General features: G+C 44.1%; 1 protein-coding gene across 3 annotated transcripts in view; it reads right to left on the bottom strand.

Moving 5' to 3' along the window:
* The window catches only part of PKHD1 (PKHD1 ciliary IPT domain containing fibrocystin/polyductin), a 1006139-nt gene that overhangs the window by 284038 nt on the left and 699864 nt on the right, over positions 1–22237 (bottom strand). For all 3 annotated transcript variants that reach the window (XM_082249887.1, XM_082249888.1, XM_082249886.1), the window contains exons 54-55: positions 8500–8587; positions 3622–3776 (exon numbers count right to left, since the gene is read on the bottom strand). In XM_082249887.1, the coding sequence (XP_082106013.1) occupies positions 3622–3776; positions 8500–8587 (243 nt within the window). The remainder of the gene's footprint in view (positions 1–3621; positions 3777–8499; positions 8588–22237) is intronic.

Consider the following 22237-nt stretch of genomic DNA (forward strand, 5'->3'; position numbering starts at 1 on the left):
CTTCTACACCACTGACAGGGACCTGGGATTTCCTGCCAGCAGCATCTGTCGTGCACTAACGCACAGAAATATATTGCGTTAAACGTGCAGTATTGTACAGAATTGTACTGCGTTAACAGAGATGTATAGTAACTAAGTAGAACTACTTCACTACTGTACTTAAGTACCGAAAGGCGGTATCTGTACTTTCCTAGAGTAGAATTTTTTTCTTCTACTTCCACTTTTACTTCACTACATTTTTTCAATGATTTCATTACTTCTACTCCAATATTTTTTTTTGTGCTGCATAGTTACTCGTTGCTATTATAACAATTACCACTGCCAGAACAGTAGATGGCAGGTATCATGAAGCTCAAAACATGTGTATTATCAGCGCATACAAAAATAAATGCTACTGTATGTATAAATAAAAGCTGCATTTAAAATAATAAATAACAATATGATGTTCAAACTTTTGACTTCTTTCTTTAATAACTACATAACACAGTACTTGTACTTTTACTTTCAGTACTTGAGTAGCAATTTTTTTTTCAAAACTACTGGTACTTTTACTTTCAGTACTTGAGTAGCATAATTTAAAAAAAAAAAACTACTTGCAATACTTAAGTACAAAAAATGTTGAATACTTTAGTACTTCTACTCAAGTCACTTTTTGATTGAGCACTTCCACTTCTACTCAAGTCACTTTTTGATCGAGCACTTGTACTTTTATTCAAGTATGGGTTTTGACTGTACTTTATACAACTCTGTGCGTTAAATGTGCAATAATGCACAGAAATATATTGTGCTAAACACCACGTAGCGCACTGAAATATAATGCATTGAACATACACAAATGCACAGAAATATAATTCGTTAAACGGCACGTAACGCACAGAAATATACTGCGCTGAACAAAACGTAATGCACTGAAATATATTGCGTCAAACATGCACTAACGCACAGAAATGTACTGCGTTAAATGTGCAATAACGCACAGAAATATACTGCGTTAAACGTGCAGTAATGCACAGAAATATACTGTGTTAAACGCCATGTAACGCGCTGAATTATACTGCATTAAACGTGTAGTAACATACTATACATAAAGTCTTCTGTTCTCCATGCATGACCTGGCTTGGCTGATGACTTTCCTGGCTCTCGATTCCGCATCGGCAGATGACCAGGCATCAGCAGAATACCCGCCTCTGGACTCGACCCCGGCTTGGATGACTACCCGCTTCTAGACTCAATCCCGGCTTGGATGACAACCCACTCTGGACTTGACCCCGGCTGTTCCTGATTTCAATCATCAATCTTGCTGTGCGTTTATTGTTTTTGCTCTAATAAACTGCTTTATTTTACTTGCATCTTCGTGTGGTCTGGTTTCCTGGCACCCTGACAGAAATATACTGCACGGTAATGAACTAAACTATAATGCAGTAAACCTGCCCTAACAAACCAAACTGACACTAAAGTAAAAATGAATGGTCAGGTCACTACACTCACACTGACTGAACTATCACTAGATTCACACTAAACTGATATTCTACATTGACAATAGAATGATTGGGCAAAGCTTTCATTGCTTCAGCCAATCAGGGCTTCTAATGCATTGTGCAGGCCGAACAATTGGTCAAATGCCCAGATAATTCAGGTGTTCGTCGAATGGGCGAACAGTCAAAGTTTGGTCCAAACTCATGCTCGGGCCTAACCATTCGCACTTCCCTACTCAGTAACCAATATCTACACTCAAGTTTTGTGATGGAAACAATCTCCTGCGATCAAGCGTGGTGCTCAAAAGTCAGTTTGTAGGCTGGTGCAGTCCACTTTCTCCACTGTAGGCAGTGTACAACTGCAACAGCATTGTAGAGGGAGAGAAAGTCAAGAGGAACATGGTTTCTCTATGGTTTCCTGGGTCACTCGAGCAGCGATCCGGTTGGATGCAAGCAGCCCATGTGACTCTGATGGCCATCTTAGGTCTAGCAGAGTATATTTGCCTCTTGGTATTGGCGTGCATTTCACATGTGGGTAGTGTAGGGACAGGTCACCCATCTAACCGGGACAGTGAACAGTGGTAAGGAGAGGTTCCAGATGAGTAGGGTGAAGGATAGAGACATGCCATCTGGGTTCAAATCGGCCAGGCCACATTCCACCCTTTAAGACAGATGCTGTCAGTACTGTACATCTGTGACCTGCTCTGCTGCGCATTGCTGTCAAATTCCATGAATGTTCCTGGTTGGGTGCCTTCCCACTGGGCCTGTTGTGAATTAGTGAACTTTACATCTTTATTACAAGTTCTGTTCCCGCAACTGGACTATGCGTGATTACTTTCTGCCGCACCACACTTCACCCACCCACCCATAAGTTGACTCTCACTGTTTCTGCTCCACTTCAAATCTAAAATGGCCACCACACTTTGCTGCCCTCCTAGGACTAGGGTTATCACTGTACAGAGACTGAAGCAGAGGAAACTCCTCTTGAAACCCTCTGCTTCTTCCCAAGCTAAGAAGTTTGTGCAATGGTGTTTCTACTTCTGGATTATATTAATGAGCTTGTCCTTACATATGGGGCACCCAAGCTGAGCTGCAGCTCTGTGTATCCATTCAGACACTGAGCTGCCATTTGGACCTGCCCCCTCTCTCTCCTGATTGGATAACTGACTTTGATTGACAGCTGTGGGAACCAATGGCCAAGGGACTCATTAATACTTATCTGAGCCCATCTATAGAGATGGGCTCAGATAAGTATTAGGGGGTGCTGGGGAGTGGGGAGGCTGCTACACCCAGAATTTTTTTTTTTTTATCTCAATGCATAGAATGCATTAAGATAAAAAACCTTCTGATTTTACAACTCCTTTAAGGACATGCTTGAGGAATTCTGTTTTTAGGCTGCTTTGTTCACTCACCAAAAGAGAAATGCCTGCAAGTTCTGTGTTTTGGGGAAGTGTGTCTATTTTTCTTTCCTCCCACCAGGACCAAGCCATCACCAGACCTAAGTACTATAACATTCTTAGCCCTGTGTAAGCTCCAACTAAATCGATTTGGAGCATACACAGGACTTTTTTACATCATTCCAGCAGGCGAATAGGGTGATAGGGAATAAATGAAATGTATATACCGGCATTATTAGATTGTGAAAATAAGTCAACCTGCAGTTCTTCCCTACAAAAACAGTGCAGAGCTTTAGTGTAATGCTGGTTATACACAGCAATTTTCAGTCAATTTCAACCACTTCCATCAATTGGGAATAGCAGATATGATTTCAAGTATTCGCTTAAAATAGACAATTTTCTAACACGTTCAACTGAACACCAGATTTCACTGGTTTGTGAAGTCAAAACTTGGCAATCAATTGGCAGCTTAAATACAGCTTATTAAAAACTATGATAATGTCTTTGAAAAAGGTCAGATTTTTCCACCGAGTTTGGTGGAATTTTGGTCGTACCTCCTAGTAGTCATTTAAATCCATAATTTTATGCGTTTGCAATTTTGACAGCAGTTGAAAGGTCAATCACCCTACCAAATTGCCTCATGTGTGGTCACCATTAATCTAGATTTTAGTTGTCTGTTGATTTAGGTCTAGAGAAAGATATTAAGTGGAACATTTGTTAAATTTAAAAATTGTTGTATCAGCACTTACCAGTATGTCGGTGGTTAAGTTGCCCCCAAATTCGAATTATGTAGCCATATACGTCTCTTAAATGGAAAACTTCAGCTTGGTGAGCTTCATAGGAAGTAGATCCAATTACTATTTTATCACCCGGCTGCCAGTCTATGGTGTCATTTAATGTCATCCTACAAAAATTGCATACAGCAGAACAGTTAGATGCACATGTGTATGTAGGGTAGTACTGGTAAGTTAAGAACGGGATCTAGAATAATGAGAAGAGCCTAAATAAAGCCATGAAGGAGTTCAGTTATGAGAAAAGTCTACTTGAACTTGATTTGAAAACCACAGAGAAGATATGCTACCAACCCTCCAGCAGATGGTGGGTCTTGAATGCTGCAGAAAATGCTGCCACATAATGACTTGCAGCGTACTCCTCTGAGCCCAGGGTGACTTGATGATAAAGCCTCAGTGGACTGGCCCTTGACACATTAGGTTCACATAAAGTAGGTTGAATGATGCTGGGAATAAATCAACCTAGAAAGGGACCAACACTGGATCACAGAGGTAGAGTGCCGGTTGTGGGGGGTGAGTACTGCAGTCAGGGTTGTTTTTTTTTTTATTTTGCAATGTGTTGAGCAGGCCGGAGTTGGAGTCCTATAAATACTTTGCTGACTAAAGCCTGGTACACATTATGAGTTTTTTTCCATTCAACCCACTGTCAGCTCCGGTCGGATCTCCCCCGCTGAGCTGTTGTGTTCTGACAGGGGGACGCACTCGGATCAAATGGCCAGCTTCTGTCAAACTGACTCCCCTTACACAAGAGCCGAATGTCAGTCAATTTTTATTGAACTGGTCTATGTCATTGGCGTTTGGCCCATGTGTACGGGGTGCTTAAGAACCAGTATGTACAGGAGGTGTTCTGCCTTACTTATAAGAAAATCGTTCTAGATCTATGACACAGAACATTGCAAGATTATCAGGCAACATAATTTTCAGAAGGATGTCAGCAGTGGTAGCCACCATATTTCTCTCATGACAGGATCCCTTTGACAATCACCTTAAAACACATGAGAACACCCCTTCTCAATGGATGTTAATAGATATATAGCACCCTCCTAGATAGGTGCTAGGAATTAGATAAGTTAGAGTTAGTTGTGTTTTTGATAGGTAAATTTATTTGTCACACTGTAGTCAGTGTGGCTGTATTGATTTTCTACATATTCTGCTCACTGTAATCAGTGAAGCTCCAATCTGCTATTCAGGTCTGCTCAGTGAGTTCAGCTGCTGCCACTCTTGTCTATCTGGACTCTGCTTCCTCTGTGTCTGGGGAAACTGGAGACATTTCTGAATGACGAGGTGTGAAACTATGCAGATGGCAGCATGAATATTGATACAGCCCTGGCTTATTCCAGAGAGGCAGGTTTCAATGGCATGCTGGGTAACTGTATATATTTGGTTAGCACACCGAACTCTGGGCCTTTTGCCAGAGTAGATTATTCCAGTCTGGGGGGCACACTGCCCTCCCAGGTGGAAGCTACTGTGGATGATACCTCAGGTGGGAGACCTGAGGGGCTTGAATGCTGAGACCCTGGTGCTAAGGGGAGCTGCGTGTTAAATACCTGGTCCGTTATTACAGAAAGGTTTAACTTGGAAGTTGGATGGAGGCTACCAGCTGTCTTTGAGCCTTGAGAGTACAGATGCTTGAGAGATCTTGGGGACCTTGGCGCTTCTGCTACCCCTCTAGATTATAGTCAGCTGTGGGTCTATTTAAAGGAGACACTGGCTCTCCTACTTAAAGGGACTCTGCTCTTGTGGTTCTAACTATTACTACTAAGCTGAAATCTACTGTTTGTTCAAAGCCAAGACTTGAATATAGCTTATCCTGAAGAATACCTATGTCCTCAGTTGCACATAGTTCTTGTTTTTATATATAAAATGGGGGAGGAAGCAGTGCTGGATTGGCAATTTGTGATTTGGGGTTATTACCTCAGTAATGTTGAGTGTTTTCAGTGAGACCATGCCGGTCAGAAAGTTCATTTTTGGGTTAGGCCCACTTTTATTAAACAAAAGCAAGGTTCCACAGAAAAGCAGTTGGAGTCACCATCAAAAACAGGCACAGTAAAATGATACTGAGCCACCTAGCTCTCGCTTCAGCAGCACTGCTGCTTATGTTCCAAAGCTTGGCTTTTGGCTTTTGTTTGGTGCCAATGGCGCTTTTCCACTGCATGGAACCGAACGGTTTGGCTCGCTTTTGTGCTTTTCCACTGCTGGTACCGCATGGTACAGTGTAGAAACGGTTCGGTACGGTACAGCTGCGCTTTTCCACTACATGGAACCGAACGGTACAGCTCTCTAAAACAGTACCACCTCGATTGTGGTTCCAAGAGGTACCATACTGGTACCATATCCCACAATCCTTTGCATGCAGTCACTACTAGCCACTGATTGGTCAGAGAATCGTTGTTATCCCATCCACTTAACTTTAGTACTACTTTAGTGGAAAAGCAAACCATACCAAACTGTACCGAACCGTTCCAACACCGTACCATGCGGTACCAGCAGTGGAAAAGCAAACCAGGCCAAGCAGGGCCGAGTAGAGCCGAGCCGGTACTTGCAGTGGAAAAGTGCCATTAGACCAGCCCACCCAGTTCTCCTGGCTACCTGAGTTATTCTGGCTCTCAGCCTTGAGCTGCAGCACTCTGTATGGGCCCACATCCTGGCTGCAAAATAGGGGATCTCTTTGCACCCCTCTAAAGACCTCCTGTTTCTTAGTCTGAGACCACCTGGATTTTGGGTTTGGCGCACATGCCACCTTAACAGAGCAGATCTGCCTCCTGGATGGAGCACATCTGGCGCCCTGAGCTAAGCCCAAGCCAAGCGTTATAAGGGCTGTGTGAACCTAGACACAAACACTGCTGGTCTTCAATAAGACCTAGACACTGGGTTGGAGGTTTCTTCCCTCCCAAAGCATTTTAAAATCCCCAAACCATGAAGCCTATAGTGATTGTAAAGTCTCGTTTAAAAAAAATAACAAAAAAACAAACATGTTATACTTACCTGCTCTGTGCAGGTGGTTTTGCACAATGTAGCCCGGATCCTCCTCTTCTTAGGTCCCTCTTCGCTGCTCCTGGCCCCTCCCTCCTGAAGAGTGCCCACAGCAAGCAGCTTTCTATGGGGGCACCCAAGCCGGGGGCACCCAAGCCGAGCTGCAGCTCCATGTGTCCAGTCAGACACAGAGCTGTGGTTCGGCCCTGCCCCCTCTCTCTCCTGATGTTGTTGTGTCTCAGTCTCAGCCAATCAGGAGAGGGAGTCCCGGATGGCCAAGGGCCTCGTGGACATCGCTGGATAGAGATGGGGCTCAGGTAAGTATTAGGGGGTGCTGGGGAAACTGCTACACGCAGAAGGCTTTTTATCTTAATGCATAGAATGCACATCCCTTTAATTTGTAGAATACCAAAATCTGAAGAAAGCTGTAAAAATGGTTTTCTCCATTCATAATTGATACTCTGGAATCCCGCACTCTGAATTCATGTGAACCTTTGTCCTTTCTGCAACCATTTTCACAGTGGCAAGGCCTCCATATATACAGTAAATATTACCATATTACCAATCCAGAGCTGCTTCCTCCTCCACTTTCTGACAAGACACACACTTTTACCTTATTTACATTTTCATTACCCAGCACTGCTTCTTCCTCCTTTATCCAACAAGGCACCCACTGTCCCTATATGTTGATTTACCAAAACTGGAGAGTGCAAAGTCTGGTGCAGCTCTTCATAGAAACCAATCAGCTTCTAGTTTTTTTTTTTTTTCTCAAAGCCTAATTGAACACGTTGAAGTTAGAAGCTGATTGGCTACCATGCACAGCTGCACCAGATTTTGCACTCTCCAGTTTTAGTAAATCAAACCCTAAATGTCTATTATTAGTGGCAGCTGGTCATATGGGGCGCAGGGGCGCGCCCCGCCCCCCCCTATCCATGCGTCCAGCCCCCTAATCTACATGCGGGGCGCTGGATGCATGAAGTTCAATGGGGCTTTTTTTTTTAACCATGTGATTAGAGCCAGAGGCTCTCACAGCCTAAAAAAAGGATGGGCTGGGAGCGCAGAGCAGTGCACCCCGAGCCCACCCGGTTGTGTGACAATGGCGAAGGCAAATTCGCTATTGTCACACAGATTCTGCTCCTGGCCAATCAAGAATCGGGTTTTAAGACCGGTTTCCTGATTGGCCGAATTGAGAAGCCATGCCATTGGGCATGGAGGAGGAGGGAGGAGATGCAGAAGATGGGGAGGAGTCCGAAGCTGCCGCCCCCTGCTGCTGCATCCAGGCAGGGTGAGTGAGCGGGGGGTTCCTGCCTGTCCTCTCTTCTCCTGTCTCGCTGTGGTCCGTGGGGGGGGGGGGGTGCGCGGCCTGGTGTGGTGTGCGGCCTGGTATGGTCCGGGGGGGGGTATGGTGCGGTCAGCCTGACGCCCCCCCCCCCCCCCCCCCGCCCTTGGAGCACCAGCTGCCACTGTCTATTATCCATATAGATTGTCATGTCACATAAGGTGAACTCATTCCCAACGTACCTTGTTTTTGTGGGGTATATTTTGCTGCATACATATAGTAAGTGTACTTGCTTCTTTAATTTTTTAGGTATCTGTATTGTATCTGCATATTTGCAGCAATTTCTTTGTACAGATCAATAGGATAACGGTACTATAAATAAATATCCATAGTCATAAGACTGATCATGCATTACCTACGGTCATTCGATTTGTATGTAATACATTCTTGCTGGTCTGGTCACATACAACGCTACTTTTCCCTAAGTATATTCAGATAATATTTAACAATGGCCCTAGAGTCGTCTCAGGTATAGCGATAATACTCAAATATGCTGTGTTGAGACTTTCTTCCCGATAACCTACATTTCATTTCCAGGCGCAATGTCAGCCCCGAGACGTGTCCACGGTTTGCTGGGATAAGCACTATGAATCTGTAACTTTCCATAAACTTCTGCAGTAAGCAAAACAAAGATATTAGTTGAAGCAGGAAAACAACTGTTGATATTATAAGACAGTAGATGGCTTGACATTTGCACAAGGTTCCATTGGTTTTAAAAGAGACCCTGTCACCAACCTATTTTTCGTTATTCGGAAATTGGGATGCATCCAAACTTCTGAATTACAATAGCAATGAATTTAAAATAATCCGAAATAATGAAGTGATTCAATTTTGAATTGGTTTCTAATTCTATTAAAATTTTCAAATGGAATAAAGTAGAATAGAAAATAAAGAAATAGAATAGAAAATAGTTGAATATAAAAGAATGGAATAGAATAGAAAATAATAGGGTAAAACAGAACAGAATAGAATAGAAAATAAAAGATCAAAATAAAATAGAATAGAAAATAAAGAGAATAGAATAGAAAGAATATAACCACCTTCTGAAATTTGAATTTTAAATTTAATAAATGTGAATTGGAATAGATTAGAAAAGAATATAATACAGAAGATTAGAATAGAAAAGAATAGAATAGAAAAATTATAAAATAGAATAAAATAGAAAAAATATAACCATTTCGCAAAATTCAAATATAACTTTAAATTTGAATATAAAAGAATAGATTAGAATAGAATAGAAAAAACAATTGACTAGAAAATAATAAAAAAGAAAGAATAAGATCATCTTCCAAAATTCAAATTTCAAATAGAACATTTTTTGAATTCAAATAGAATAAATTGGAATTTGAATAAAGAAGAATAGAATAGAATAGAAAGAATATAACCATCTTCCAAAATTTGAATTTCACATAGGATCATTTCAAATTCAATTAAAATAAATTTGAATAGAATATAAAAAACAATATAATGTAAATCCTCAAAAGTCACATGAAAGTCACACCTGCATCATATAGATGTGATTTTGATACGACTTTGGATGAGTGAGACTTGTGCATTTTCTAACAAATTCCAAATTTTCATAGTGATTGAAATTTGAATCGGTCAAAAATTGATCGACTGATTCAAATTCTGTGTAAAGGATAGCTGGTTGTTAAGGAGCAGGCAGGGAAGCTGCGTCCTTAAATCGGAACTCCACCCAAAAGGAGAAGTTCCGCTTAAAGGACTCTTCCCCCGCTCTTCTTGCACAATTAGCACTTTTGAAGAGCAGGGTGGGGGGGGGAGTGGGTACCCAATTAAGACAGGTACCCACTTCCCACTGTCGTCTTGAGCGCCGCTGCGCTTGGAAATGGAAGTTCTCCTCCCTCACTTCCCCCTGCAGTCTTCTGGAACAGTAACAGGTCCCAGAAGACTGCATCCACCACACACAATGCGCAGCATGACTCGCACGTGTGCAGTAGGCACCCGGCTGACTGGATCCTGGGACAGGTGAGTGGCTGTTTTTTTAAAAGTCAGCAGCTACACTTTTTGTAGCTGCTGACTTTTATTTTTACCATAGGTGACTGGAACTCTGCTTTAACAACTGATAATTCATTAGCTGTCTGCCCCCCCCCCCCCCCCCAAGGCCCATACCCATGTCAAAATTGTAAAATGTTTTTCCTGTTTTTAGGTCAGCGGGCGGCTTGATTGACGATGAATCTACAGTGGGGGACATTTTTTTAAATAAAGGAATTGCCAAAAACTGGTGTACTGTCTACACCATATGGATTGATATAGGGGCGGGCCAGGATCTGGGGGCCCCCTTGTTAAAGGAGGCTTCCAGATTCCGATAAGCCCCCTGCTCATAGACCCCCACAGCCACTTCCCAGGGTTGTGGGGAAGAGGCCCTTGTCCTCCCATGTCCCAAAGCATCCTCACTTGCCCCACCCTTCCTCTATTCCTGACCTGTGAGGGTGCATGCTCGGATAAGGGTCTGGTATAGATCTTGGGGGGGACCCCACACTTTTTTTTTTTTGATGAATCATTGGTTGCCAAGGATACGGCAGCCGACTTCCTGGCCCGCTCCTTAACAACCAGCTATTCTTCACACAGAATTTGAATTGGTCAAACAATTTTCGACCAATTCAAATTCCAATTGTTCTAAAAATTTGGGATTTTTTAGAAAATAAAGAAACCTAACAAATTGAAACACATTTTTCCATTCTGCACAAGTCACACTCATCCAAAGTGGCATCAAAGTCGTATGAAAGTCCAATCAAGTTGCATTGTAAAGTCGCTATGGAAATCGCACGGTTTTTAAGTTGCACAAGTGTGAACGGGGTCTAATGCCTGGAGGAGGTTCTAAAGCCTTCCCACTCCTTCCAATACTAAAAACTGTGGGTGCTGTTCCAATATACAGTAAATGCTGGTGACCTTTCCCACGAGATTCAGGTCAATGCTGGCTGGTCCAACCCCTTCTCTGTGAATAGGATTGATGAACAAATATTACCTATCTGTAAGTGCTACATTACGCACCAAAGAACTGTTGAAGTCTTCAAAGGGTTTGCTTTATACAGTGCACACCTCCTACCCTTTGCTGTTGCTGTTGCATGAACCACCCACCCAAACCAGCTTCGTACAGATCAGACATTAGGTAGATGGAACAGCATTGATAACAGTGGGAACCATGCAAAGTATAGAGTTTAACCTGAATATTTTTTTATAGTTATTTACCTAGCTTCGCATGGTGATAAAAGACTGATCACCAATGTAAATGGCTGTTATTAGACTGGCCATCTGTGTTTATGGGGTTTCAATTACACAATTTACAGTTGCACAAATTTGGTGGCCTTTTCATGGAACTAGGCCTAAACCAAATGAAATATACTGACCTCGTAACATTTTCTCCTATTTTTTAGTATAGTAAACTAACCACCAGCCTCAAGCACAGCACAAACATAGAATTCATGGGAAATTTATAATACATCTGCAAATGGTTGGCTTTATATTTTCTTCTACGTTGGCAAATATCCATTATTTGAATATTACATTAATCCCCAGTTTCCTTGGATAATTTGTACCTTTAGCAAACTTATTTTTCTATTGTATTTTGGCTGAAGCCAGCAAAGGGCATTCTGCTTTTCATTAGTAAATAAGCTGAAGGATAAGTAACAGTATGATACACACAGCAGTATCTAAAGAAACAGGATTAATGGAATGAGAACCAATTGTGCTATAAAGCTTTGTCCAAATTTGTCAGCGAGATAAAATCGGTAATGCTTTCTAAAGTGAACCTGCAATGCAATTAAAATAATAAATGATGATCTAATGAATATAAAACAGGCACCTATCTTCCGGATGATGCCTTTGCTTATATCTTGATGTCTGCTCTAGGATTCCCTGATATTGATGAGTAAAACTTCAAGGTACTGTACACTTTCATTAAATTTACTTGTTTTAACTAGGTACAGCATTAGTGTAGTTATATTCCCCGTGTCTTTGTTTGCATTACCTTGTAATGATGGTCTCACGTGTTGTGGCTGCAGTTTGTAGTGGTCATGACTGGCTGATTCCCCCATGTCCATGTGTGGCTTCAGCTAGTTTGTCCCTATGCACCAAAGTGACAGGACAACTTCCTGTTCCGGGTCACACAGCGTCCAATGCATTTACTGCTATTCGCTCTGTGTTGCATCACAAATGTGGAAGTGCTAAGATGAGGAAACGCACCAACTGCAAACTGTAAGTGAGGCCTCTGTGTATCTGTGAATGTTCTGACTGTTTGTGTCTGTGTCAGATCGAATTACTTTTTAGCTCTCACCTGCGCCAGCACTAGGCGAGAGACCCAGGCATTGTGGGATATGTAGCTTCTTCACAGGAAAAGTCCTTAGATCAAAGACAGAGGTCATGCATTAACCTGTGCAGTGCCATACCACATGCCTCTTGTTTCTACACAAACAGAAACTTCTGACAAGGGAATGTGAAGATTTTCTCTACTGTAGGCTGTGCTTACAGGGCAACAAATGACACCATTAAACTACATGATCAATGCACATCATATGCAGGTAAAAAAACACAAGGTGCAGTTAGGAAGGTTTACAATGCTTTTAAATTTACCATTTCCCAGAAATGTCTGCAAAATTTTAACATTATGGTGAAAAAGCGTTGACATAAATTGGGAAGGAGGTTTGTTAAAGTATATGTGAACGCTAACATTGTAAAACAGCCCATTTAGTTTAAAATGGAAATGAAAGTCAAACATTTCTGTATACATTTAAAATACATTTTAAATGCCATTTGTTTTTCTTTTTTTATAAGTGATCACATAATCACTGTTCTCAGCTGTACTGAAAGATAGGGGCGGAGAAACAGTGAAGGGCATACCAGTACACAATTTGGCCATTGAATGGCAGGTTGTTCTCCCAGCACAGTCAGAAAATTAACCACACTGGGATGGATTTGCTCTCATGCCTAGCATGGTCCGGTTTGAAATAGGAAGTCAGGGGGACTAGCAGGACCACTAGGTCCTTCATAATGGAAAAAAAATACAAAAAGAACAGGATATTTTTTTAACACAACTAAATGGTACAACAGACTCATTAGTTTCCTGACAGTGCACTCCTCCCTGTTGATAACATAGTTCTAGTGCATTGGACTGAGGATGTGGTGGTGGTGGTGGAGGTGGGGTTAGAGGTCTACCTGAAGCTTGAAACCACTATTAGCAAACTGAATGTCCTGAGACACTCAAGTAGATAAAACTGTATGTGCCATTATATTTTGTCACTCTTTAGATCATCTTTATCATTTTAAAGGAAAGCTCTCATGAGAGGAACAATAAACCTGCCATCAATAACCATTTGAAAATGTCAGTTGCCTGCCTTAAATATTTTCTAAATCACTTATCCAGAGAAGTATGATTATAACTGTCTTTTCTTTTTTGAGTTTCCTCAACTGTATACTTGTTTTAAGTCTGTGACCAGTGAACTGACGGAAACAGCCAGGTGATTAGAGGGAGACCAGTAAAAGCAGCCTTAATATTTATCCCATGACAGGTTTAATTGACATCCATTTCAGGCTCTCTCTAACTTCACAAACTATAATACATTTAGCTGCAACAAGGTATGCTATGGTCCAATATCTACATTTTACACTTAATGCCCATTTTTAGAAAAATTGGAACCCCTCATCCCTTCCAGCCATCTCACTTCCACTCTCTCACTTTATAAACCTAAGACCCTTTTAACGTACCTAAATCTGCAATCAGGTGACCCCCCGCATTGCTTATTCTGGGTGTAAAGATCATTGACAGGCCTTCTTGTGATGTCACAATGCAACAGCTGGAGTCTTCAGTTCCCTATGAGAGCCCAGCTGCTGGATTTATTGGGAAGCATACACATCGCCAGGCAATAAAATAGACACCCAAAGAAGGACCATCTTACTCTGCAGTCTAGAAAACTTGAGAACTGACGACAGATTCAGGTAAGTATTTGAGCCATTTAGACTTTGTTTTTTTAATAAATTACTAGGGCTATTATTTGGAGGTGTGTACTGTGTGGGGGCAGGAGGGAGGGGTTTACTAATAGGTTTATAAATTAATTTGAATGCACTATTTCTCCTTTGTTCATTGACGGACACAGCTCCTGACCTTCTTAACCATTGGGTTATACTACTGCCCTCTACAGGAGTAGGACACTAGGCTAGAGGCTCACAACTCCTATAGATACTCCCTTTCTCTGCTATAGGTACTTAGGTTTTAGGTACTAGGTTTTTTTTCTGCCTAGTCAGGAGTAAGGACCTAGTTCCTTGCTGGGATCTCTGGTCCTGGCAATTTTTTTGTTTTTAGATTCTCCTGTTTTTTTTTCCTGGGAGATCTACAATCAACTTCGGGAGTGGGCAATGGGCTGGATACTGTAGATACAGTGGTCTCCCCAGTCTGGCCAGCGAGCGCCCGCAGACCTCAGCTCCACGTTATAGGTCGGCCACGATGTAGCCCCACCAGACAAGGGCTGACCTGCAAGTTAAACGCCTTGCGAGGCCTTGCAGATTGTGCTGGTGGCTGCACCAGCACAATCTGCACTCCACGCACGACGATTGGGAAGTGAAAAGATACAGGAGTCAGCCCCAGGGGTTACCACCACCAAAATCCAGTCCTGGTGTCTGATGGGGTCCTCTCCCTCTCTGCTGAGAATTGCTTGGTGCTTTGTGCCTGGCAACCGGGTGATGCTGCCAGCGCGGTGGGGGTTGTTCCTTTGCAGTGTTTTACACCCTGGTGAATCATGGAGTCTTTGGAGCACATCTCCCCACCTGATCCCCTCTGTGAGGCTGCGGGGCCCTCCCGGTTCCAACCATCCATCAACGCACTGTTGGCGGTCCTTGAGTCCTTTGTGTCCCGGGTGGAGATGGCTTTCAGGCGAAGGGCAAGCGAAAAGCACCCTCTACCTTCCCCTGTCTCATCTGTCTTATCAGATCCTGAATCTGATTCGGCCACCGCAGACGTGGGTCGCCCTGTTGGGTCTGCAACCACGCACCCGGAATCCTCAAATAGTGAGGACGATTGCTCCACATCTGTAACCGTGCTCAAAAAGGCGCTGGTGGAAGCACTGATTGTATCTGTGCGTGCGACCTTAAAGATGGAGGACGCAGCTGCAACGGAGGTGCAGGTTCCCTTTGGAACTTACAAGCCATCCAGAGCGGCAAAGGTCTTTCCTTTCCCCGCCTATTTTGACAGAATTGTCGCAAAAAAGTGGGGATGATCAAAGCGTCCCCTTGAGTCCCTAAGCAATTTGCTAGGCGATACAACTATAAGTCCCTTATTAGGAAGCAGACTGTTCCACCGATGGTGGACCCTCCAGTTTCCAGATTGAACAAGGCAACCATGATTCAGGTTGAAGAGTCCCCAGTCTTTAAGGATCCGACTGACAGGAAGGCAGGGGCTGTGGCCCACAATATGTACACTCTGGCTTGTTCGGCACTAAGGCCAATATTCACCATTGCCCTGGAGTCGCAAAATCTAAATGAGTGGGCCAAGCTTTTACGCTGTGACCTGGAAGGAGAATAGCTCCCCCCTACCATTGCTGAGCTGGCGGACCAGCTGGTCCAGGGGCTGCAGTTTATCTGTGATGCCTCTTTGGATGCGACCCCCCTAGTGGCTCGGCTCTCTGTTTTGGCAGTGGTCCTTTGGCGTGTCTTTTGGCTCAAATGCTGGTGTGCGGACCAGACTTCTAAAAAGGCCTTGACTGCTCTTCCCTTTCAAGAAGATCGCCTGTTTGAAGCTTCCCCGGATGACATCATTAAAGGTCTCACAGGGGGTAAGAGTACCTTTCTTCGAAGGGCTACTAAGGGCAAGGACCCTCGTCGTAGACGTGGGCCTTCCTTCTCGGCTCATACATTTTTTCCTCCCTCAGAGTCGACTGACAAGGGCTCAAGCCTTTCAGGGCCTCCTCTGGAGGATCCAAACTAATCTGGTCTGGCAAGCCAAGAGCGGGCTTCTCCAGACCTGTGGAGAAGGCACCTTTAGCATGAAGGTGCGCCCTCACCCATATCGGGTCCGGCTACAAGATTGAGTTTCGCTCTTGTCCTCTGGCAAGGTTCTTTCCTTCCAACTTGTGCCTGTCCACGGACCACTTACAGGGTCTGTTTGGGGCAGTACAAGACCTGTTACTTCAAGGGGTGATTGTCCCGGTTCCGACTTCAGAACATTTTCAGGGTTTTTACTCAAACCTGTTACAGTCCCCAGGAAGGAAGGCAAGGTGTGTCCAATCCTGGACCTCAAGGTGCTGACCTGCTTTGTGCGGGTGCAGAAGTTCAGAATAGGGTTCATTCGCACTGTGGCGGCATCCAGCATCAGGGCGGTTTTCTTGCCTATATCAACATCAAGGATGCTTACCTTCACATTCCAATATGTGTCGGTAACCAGCGCTTCCTCTGCTTTGCTGTAGGAGAGGAGCATTATCAATTTGTGGCGTTACCCTTTGGTCTCGCCTCTGCTCCTCGGGTCTTCACATAGGTGTTAGCCCCGGTGCTGGCATTGTTACGCCAACAGGGGATCACGGTACTGGGCTACTTGGACAATCTCCTTTTGCAAGCGGAGTCTCCTACTGCTCTGGTGGAAAACCTGGAAATCACCATACGAACTCTGAGGGAGTTTGGCTGGATTCTGAATTTTCTGGTTCCGTCCACAAAGCTGGACTATCTGGGTCTGACTCTGGACTTGGCCTTAGCCAGAGTGCTCCTTTCTCTGGATAAACTCCAGAAATTGCAGGCTGCAATTTGTCTCCTGCTGTCCAGCAGATGGTCATCCCTCCGGACTTGCATGGTGGTGCTGGGCCTGATGGTGTTTTCCTTTGAGGCGATTCTATTTGCACAGTTCCATACAAAGGGAGATTCTGGCCAAATGGGACAAGACTCTGCAATCTCTGGAGAATCAGATCTGGCTGAGCTGGGGAATGAGGGAGTCCCTGATATGTTGGCTTCGTTCTCCCATGCTTCGGCTGGGCAAATACTTCCTCCCCTTGTATTGGACAGTGTTCACCATGGATTCCAGCCTGTCCAGCTGGGGAGGCATCCTCAGCAAACATTCTGCTCAGGGGCTCTGGACACTGTAAGATTTCAGACTACCAATCAATATCTTGGAACTCTAAACACTCAGACTGTGCCTGGACCATTGGACGGATCGTCTTCAGGGATATCCAGTGCGCATTCAATCGGGCAATGCCCCGGCCGTGGCTTATGTCAATCACCATCGGGGTACAAGAAGTGTTCTGGTGGCTCTGGAGGTTGCCAGCATTCTAAGGGGGGCAGAACAGTTTGTTTTAGCCCTCTCTGCCTTACACATTCCTGGGGTGGAAAACTGGCAGGCGGATTACCTCAGTCGGCAGGCATGGACCAAGGGAGTGGTCCCTTCATCTGAAGTGTTTCATCAGTTGTGTCTCTGGTGGGGCATCCCTGAGGTGGGTCTGTTGGTGCCTTGGCTCAACAGAAAGGTGCATAGGTTTGTGGCTCGGTCACGGGACCCTCTGGCGGACACCACAGACGTGTTGGTGGCCCGTGGGGTCAGTATCGTCTGGTTTACGCCTTCCCTCCTCTCCAGCTTCTGCCAAGACTTCTATGCAGGATCGAGGCAAAAGGGATTCCGGTCATCTTAGTGGCTTTTGGTTGGCCTAACGGGGCTTGGAAAGTTGATCTAGTGCGGCTGTTCATTGATGTTCCTTGGAAGCTTCCTCTCAGGGAGAATCTGCTGTCCTAAGGGCCAATCTTCAATCCTGCTTTACTGTTGCTGGCTTTGACGGCTTGGCTGTTGAAAGCCAGGTGCTGATGGATAGAAGTTTGCCTGAGTTGGTGATTCCAACTCTGTTAAAAGCTAGGAAATCTACTTCTAGGAAGATCTACCATCATACATGGAAGTTGTACATTGCGTGGTGTGAGTCTCTTGGGGTTCATCCTCGCTTTTTCTCGGTGGCTCAGATCTTGACCTTCCTTCAATGGACGGTTGAGCAGAAACTGGCCTTGAGTACTATAAAGGGTCCGGTGTCGGCCTTAGTGGTCTTCTTTCAATGGGCTTTGGCTACATACTCCCTGGTGGGTACCTTTCTTCAGGGAGTTGGGCACTTGGCCCCTCCAGTGCGGTCTCTGTTGCCGCCTTGGGACCTCAATTTAGTGCTCTCAGTCCTCCAGAAGCCTCCTTTTGAGATTCTTCAGGAGATTCCCCTGCTTACGCTGTCCCAAAAGGTGGCCTTCTTGGTGGCTATCACTTCTGCGTGCAGGGTGTCTGAATTGGTGGCGTTATCCTGTCGTTCACCTTTCTTGGTGTTTCACAGAAATAAGGTGGTCCTTTGTTCCTGTCCATCGTTCTTTCCAAAGGCTGTCTCTGATTTTCATTTGAATGAAGACTTTGTGTTTCTTCCCTGTGTCCCAGGCCAAAATATCTGAAGGAAATTGATTTGCGTGCCTTGGATGTGGTCCAGGCGTTTAGGGTGTACCTGGCAGCTATGGAGTCTTTTAGGAAATCAAGCTCACTATTTGTGCTCGCGGATGGGCTTCGGAAAGGGTTGTCCGCTTCCTCTGCAACCATTTCCAGATGGATCAGACAGACAGTGATTCAGGCCTATTCCATCAAGGGTCAGGTTCCTCCTTTCTCTGTCAAGGCGCACTCTCTACTCGGACGCTCAGTGCCTTCTGGGCCTTCCGTCATCAGGCATCAGTGACACAGGTTTGCAAGGTGGCCACCTGGTCATCGGTGCACACATTCACAAAGTTCTATAAAGTGGATGTGTTGGCATCTGTGCATGCTTCCTTTGGCTGCAAGGTTTTGCAGGCTGCGGTTTAGAGGACCTGGTCCTCTTTGAGGATGTTTTGTTTTTTTCAGGTGAGCTCCAGTTGTTTTGGTCGAGCTCCTGTTTACCTGGTTGGCTATAGTTAGCCTTGGGAATTTATTTTTTGCTGTTCTCACCCTTCATGTTTAACACTGCTTTGGGACGTCCCAATGGTTAAGAAGATCAGGAGCTGTGTCCATCAATGAACGAAAGAGAAAATTGAATTTTTGACTTACCGTAAAATCTTTTCTCTGATGTTCAATGACGGACACAGCACGCACCCCTCTGTGGAGTTGTAAATCTTCTGACACTGCTTGTAACAAAACTGAGTCCCTGTAGCAGAGAGAAAGAGAAAAAACCCCTGTGACTGCCCATAGGGGTAGTCAGACTTTTTTTCTGCCTAGTGTCCTACTCCTGTAGGGGACAGTATAACCCAATGGTTAAGAAGACCAGGAGCTGTGTCCATCAATGAACATCAAAGAAATGGATTTTACAGTAAGTCAAAAATCCCACTGTTGCCAAAAGTTTTGGCACACCTGCCTTTACACACGCATGAACATTAATGGCATCCCCGTCTTAGTCCATATTAATAGGCTCTGTGCAGGCCAGTCAGGTTCCTCTACCCCAAACTCACTCATCCATGTCTTCATGGACCTTGCTTTGTGCACTGGTGCACAGTTATGTTGGAACAGGAAGGGGACATCCCCAAACTGTTCCCACAAAGTTGGGAGCATGAAATTGTCATAAATGTTTTGGCATGCTGACACCATAAGAGTTCCCTGTGCTGGAACTAAGGGGCCAAGCCCAACCCCTGAAAAACAACTCCACACTCTAATCCCCCCTACACCAAATGATTTGGAGGGGTGGCCCAATAGTTTTGGCAATATAATATGGATAAGTGAGTTTGGGGTGGAGGAACTTGACTGGCTTGACCTCAACCCAATAGAACACGTTTGGGATGAATTTGAACAGAGATTGCAAGCCAGGCCTTCTAGTCCAACATCAGTGCCTGACCTCACAAATGCGCTTCTGGAAGAATAGTCAAACATTCCCATAGACACACTCCTAAACCTTGTGGACAGCCATATCAGAAGAGTTGAAGCTGTTACAGATGTAAAGGGTGGGCCAACTCAATATTGAACCCTACGGACTAAGATTGGGATGCCATTAAAGTTCATGTGCGTGTTCCAATATACATAGTTACATAGTTTGTAAGGGTTGAAAAAAGACATCAGTCCATCCAGTTTAACCTATGATGTGTGTGTGTGTTTGCTGTTAACCGTACACTGTATACCCCTTTATGCTGTGGTCTTTAAGGTGCCCATCAAATAGTTTTTTTGAAACTATCGATGCTTCCTGCTGATACCACTGCTTGTGGAAGAGAATTCCACATCCTTACTGCTCTGACAGTAAAGAACCCCCTACGTATTTTAAGGTTAAACTGTTTTTCCTCTAGTTTAAGTGAGTGGCCACGCATCTTATTGTATTCCCTTTCTCTGAAAAGTTTGTTCCTTATGCTAGGGTCATCACTAGTACAGTATTTGTACATTGATATCATAGCCCCTCTCAAGCGAATAAGTACAAAGCTTGTAGTCTTTCCTCATAGCTGATGTCCTCCATTCCCCTAATTTTTTTTATTGCCCTTCTCTGGACTCTCTCCAGTTCCAGCACATCCTTTCTGAGGACCAGTGCCCAGAACTGGACGGGATACTCCAGATGTGGCCGGACCAGAGTCTTGTAGAGTGAGAGAATAATCTCTTTATTTCTGGAGTGAATCCCCTTTTTTATACATGCCAGTATTGTGTTGGCTTTGTTTGCAGCGGCTTGGCATTGCATGCCACTGCCAAGCCTGTTGTCCACTAGTACCCCCAGGTCCTTTTCCATCTTAGATTCACCCAGAGGTTCCCCCCTACTGAGTAGCTTGCTTTCCTGTTTCTGACGCCCAAGTGCATTACTTAACATTTTTTCAACATTAAACCTCATCTGCCATGTAGTTGCCCATCCCATTATTTTGTTCAGGTCTGCTTGTAAGGTTTCCACATCCTGCATAGAAGATATTGGCATGCTTAGTTTAGTATCATCCGCAAATACAGAGATTGTGCTGGATACCCCCTCCTCTAGATCATTTATGAATGAATTAAACAGGATTGGCCCCAGGACAGAACCTTGGGGAACCCCACTTTCCACACCCACCCAATCTGACTACTCCCCATTTATCACCACCCTCTGGACTCTCCCCTGGAGCCAGTTCTCTATCCAGGTACTCACCCTATGGTCCATACCTACGTACCTTAGTTTGTACAGTAAGAGTTTGTAGGGGACTGTGTCACATGCCTTTGCAAAGTCCAGATATACCACATCCACAGGCCTTTCTTTGTCTAGATGGAAACTCACTTCATCGTAGAAGGTTAATAGATTGGTCTGGCATGAACGATTTCTCATGAAACCATGCTGACTACTACTAATAATAGAGTTTTTATTACTAAAGTCTTGTATATAGTCCCTTAACATTCCTTACAAAATCTTGCAGACTAATGATGTTAGGCTGACCGGCCTATAGTTACCCGGGAAATATCTCGGCTCTTCTTTAAATATTGGTACCACGTTGGCTTTTTTCCAATTAGCTGGCACCATACCAGTCTGTAGACTATCCTTAAAGATCAAGAATAATGGTCAATACTTTTGGCAGTATAGTGTACTTAGTCATGGATTATTTAAATTTTATCCCTATTCAGCGTCACTGAATCTGACACTTCAGCTTGAATGTCAGGGGTCTCATTAAATCGGAACTAAACTCTCCTATTGTTTTCAGCCAAGGAAGCTGCCATCTTGGCCTCTGTTTGATCTTCAACTGCCATGATGATGCACATGTAAACAGTTATGGCACTAGAAATTGGATAATTTGACAGTTTGGTTGAGATCACAACCAATGTGACAGTTACATTCCCGTCATGTGCTGGCAATGTAACTGTTTATTAAAACTGTTAAATTGATGGGTTTAGTTCCGCTTTAACAGTCTAACCTTATGCTGATGAAGTGCAGTTATTATAACGAGGTCAGGCTCTTGGCATCAACTGTCCTACCTTAGGTGACCTCCCTGACACTGAAGCTGGAGTGTCAGGTTTCTAGAAAAGTAAAGCAACTCCAGAGCACAAATCAAAATCTTGAATACGAAATCTTGCACAATTTTAATAAAATGCTAATGAACATTTTTTTTCCTGCACAAGCCTAATCAAGACTGGATCGCTTTAAAATAAATCATAAGTGTGATCCTGTGGAAAAAAGTACATCCACGTTGCTCTTATTCGGAACAAAATGCTTTGCTGACTAAAACACTGCCAATCAAGGTAACACTGCATAGGAATAAATTTACGGGCCTGTACATTTCATGGGCTTAGTGCCCCTTTAAGCAAACATGTGCAACTGATATTATGCTGCTATTTGCATATCCGCAGTGCAGGAAACCAGGCACCGGGGC

The sequence above is a fragment of the Pelophylax lessonae genome, assembly GCF_965119305.1.
Source record: "Pelophylax lessonae genome assembly, chromosome: 3".
Lineage (NCBI taxonomy): Eukaryota > Metazoa > Chordata > Amphibia > Anura > Ranidae > Pelophylax > Pelophylax lessonae.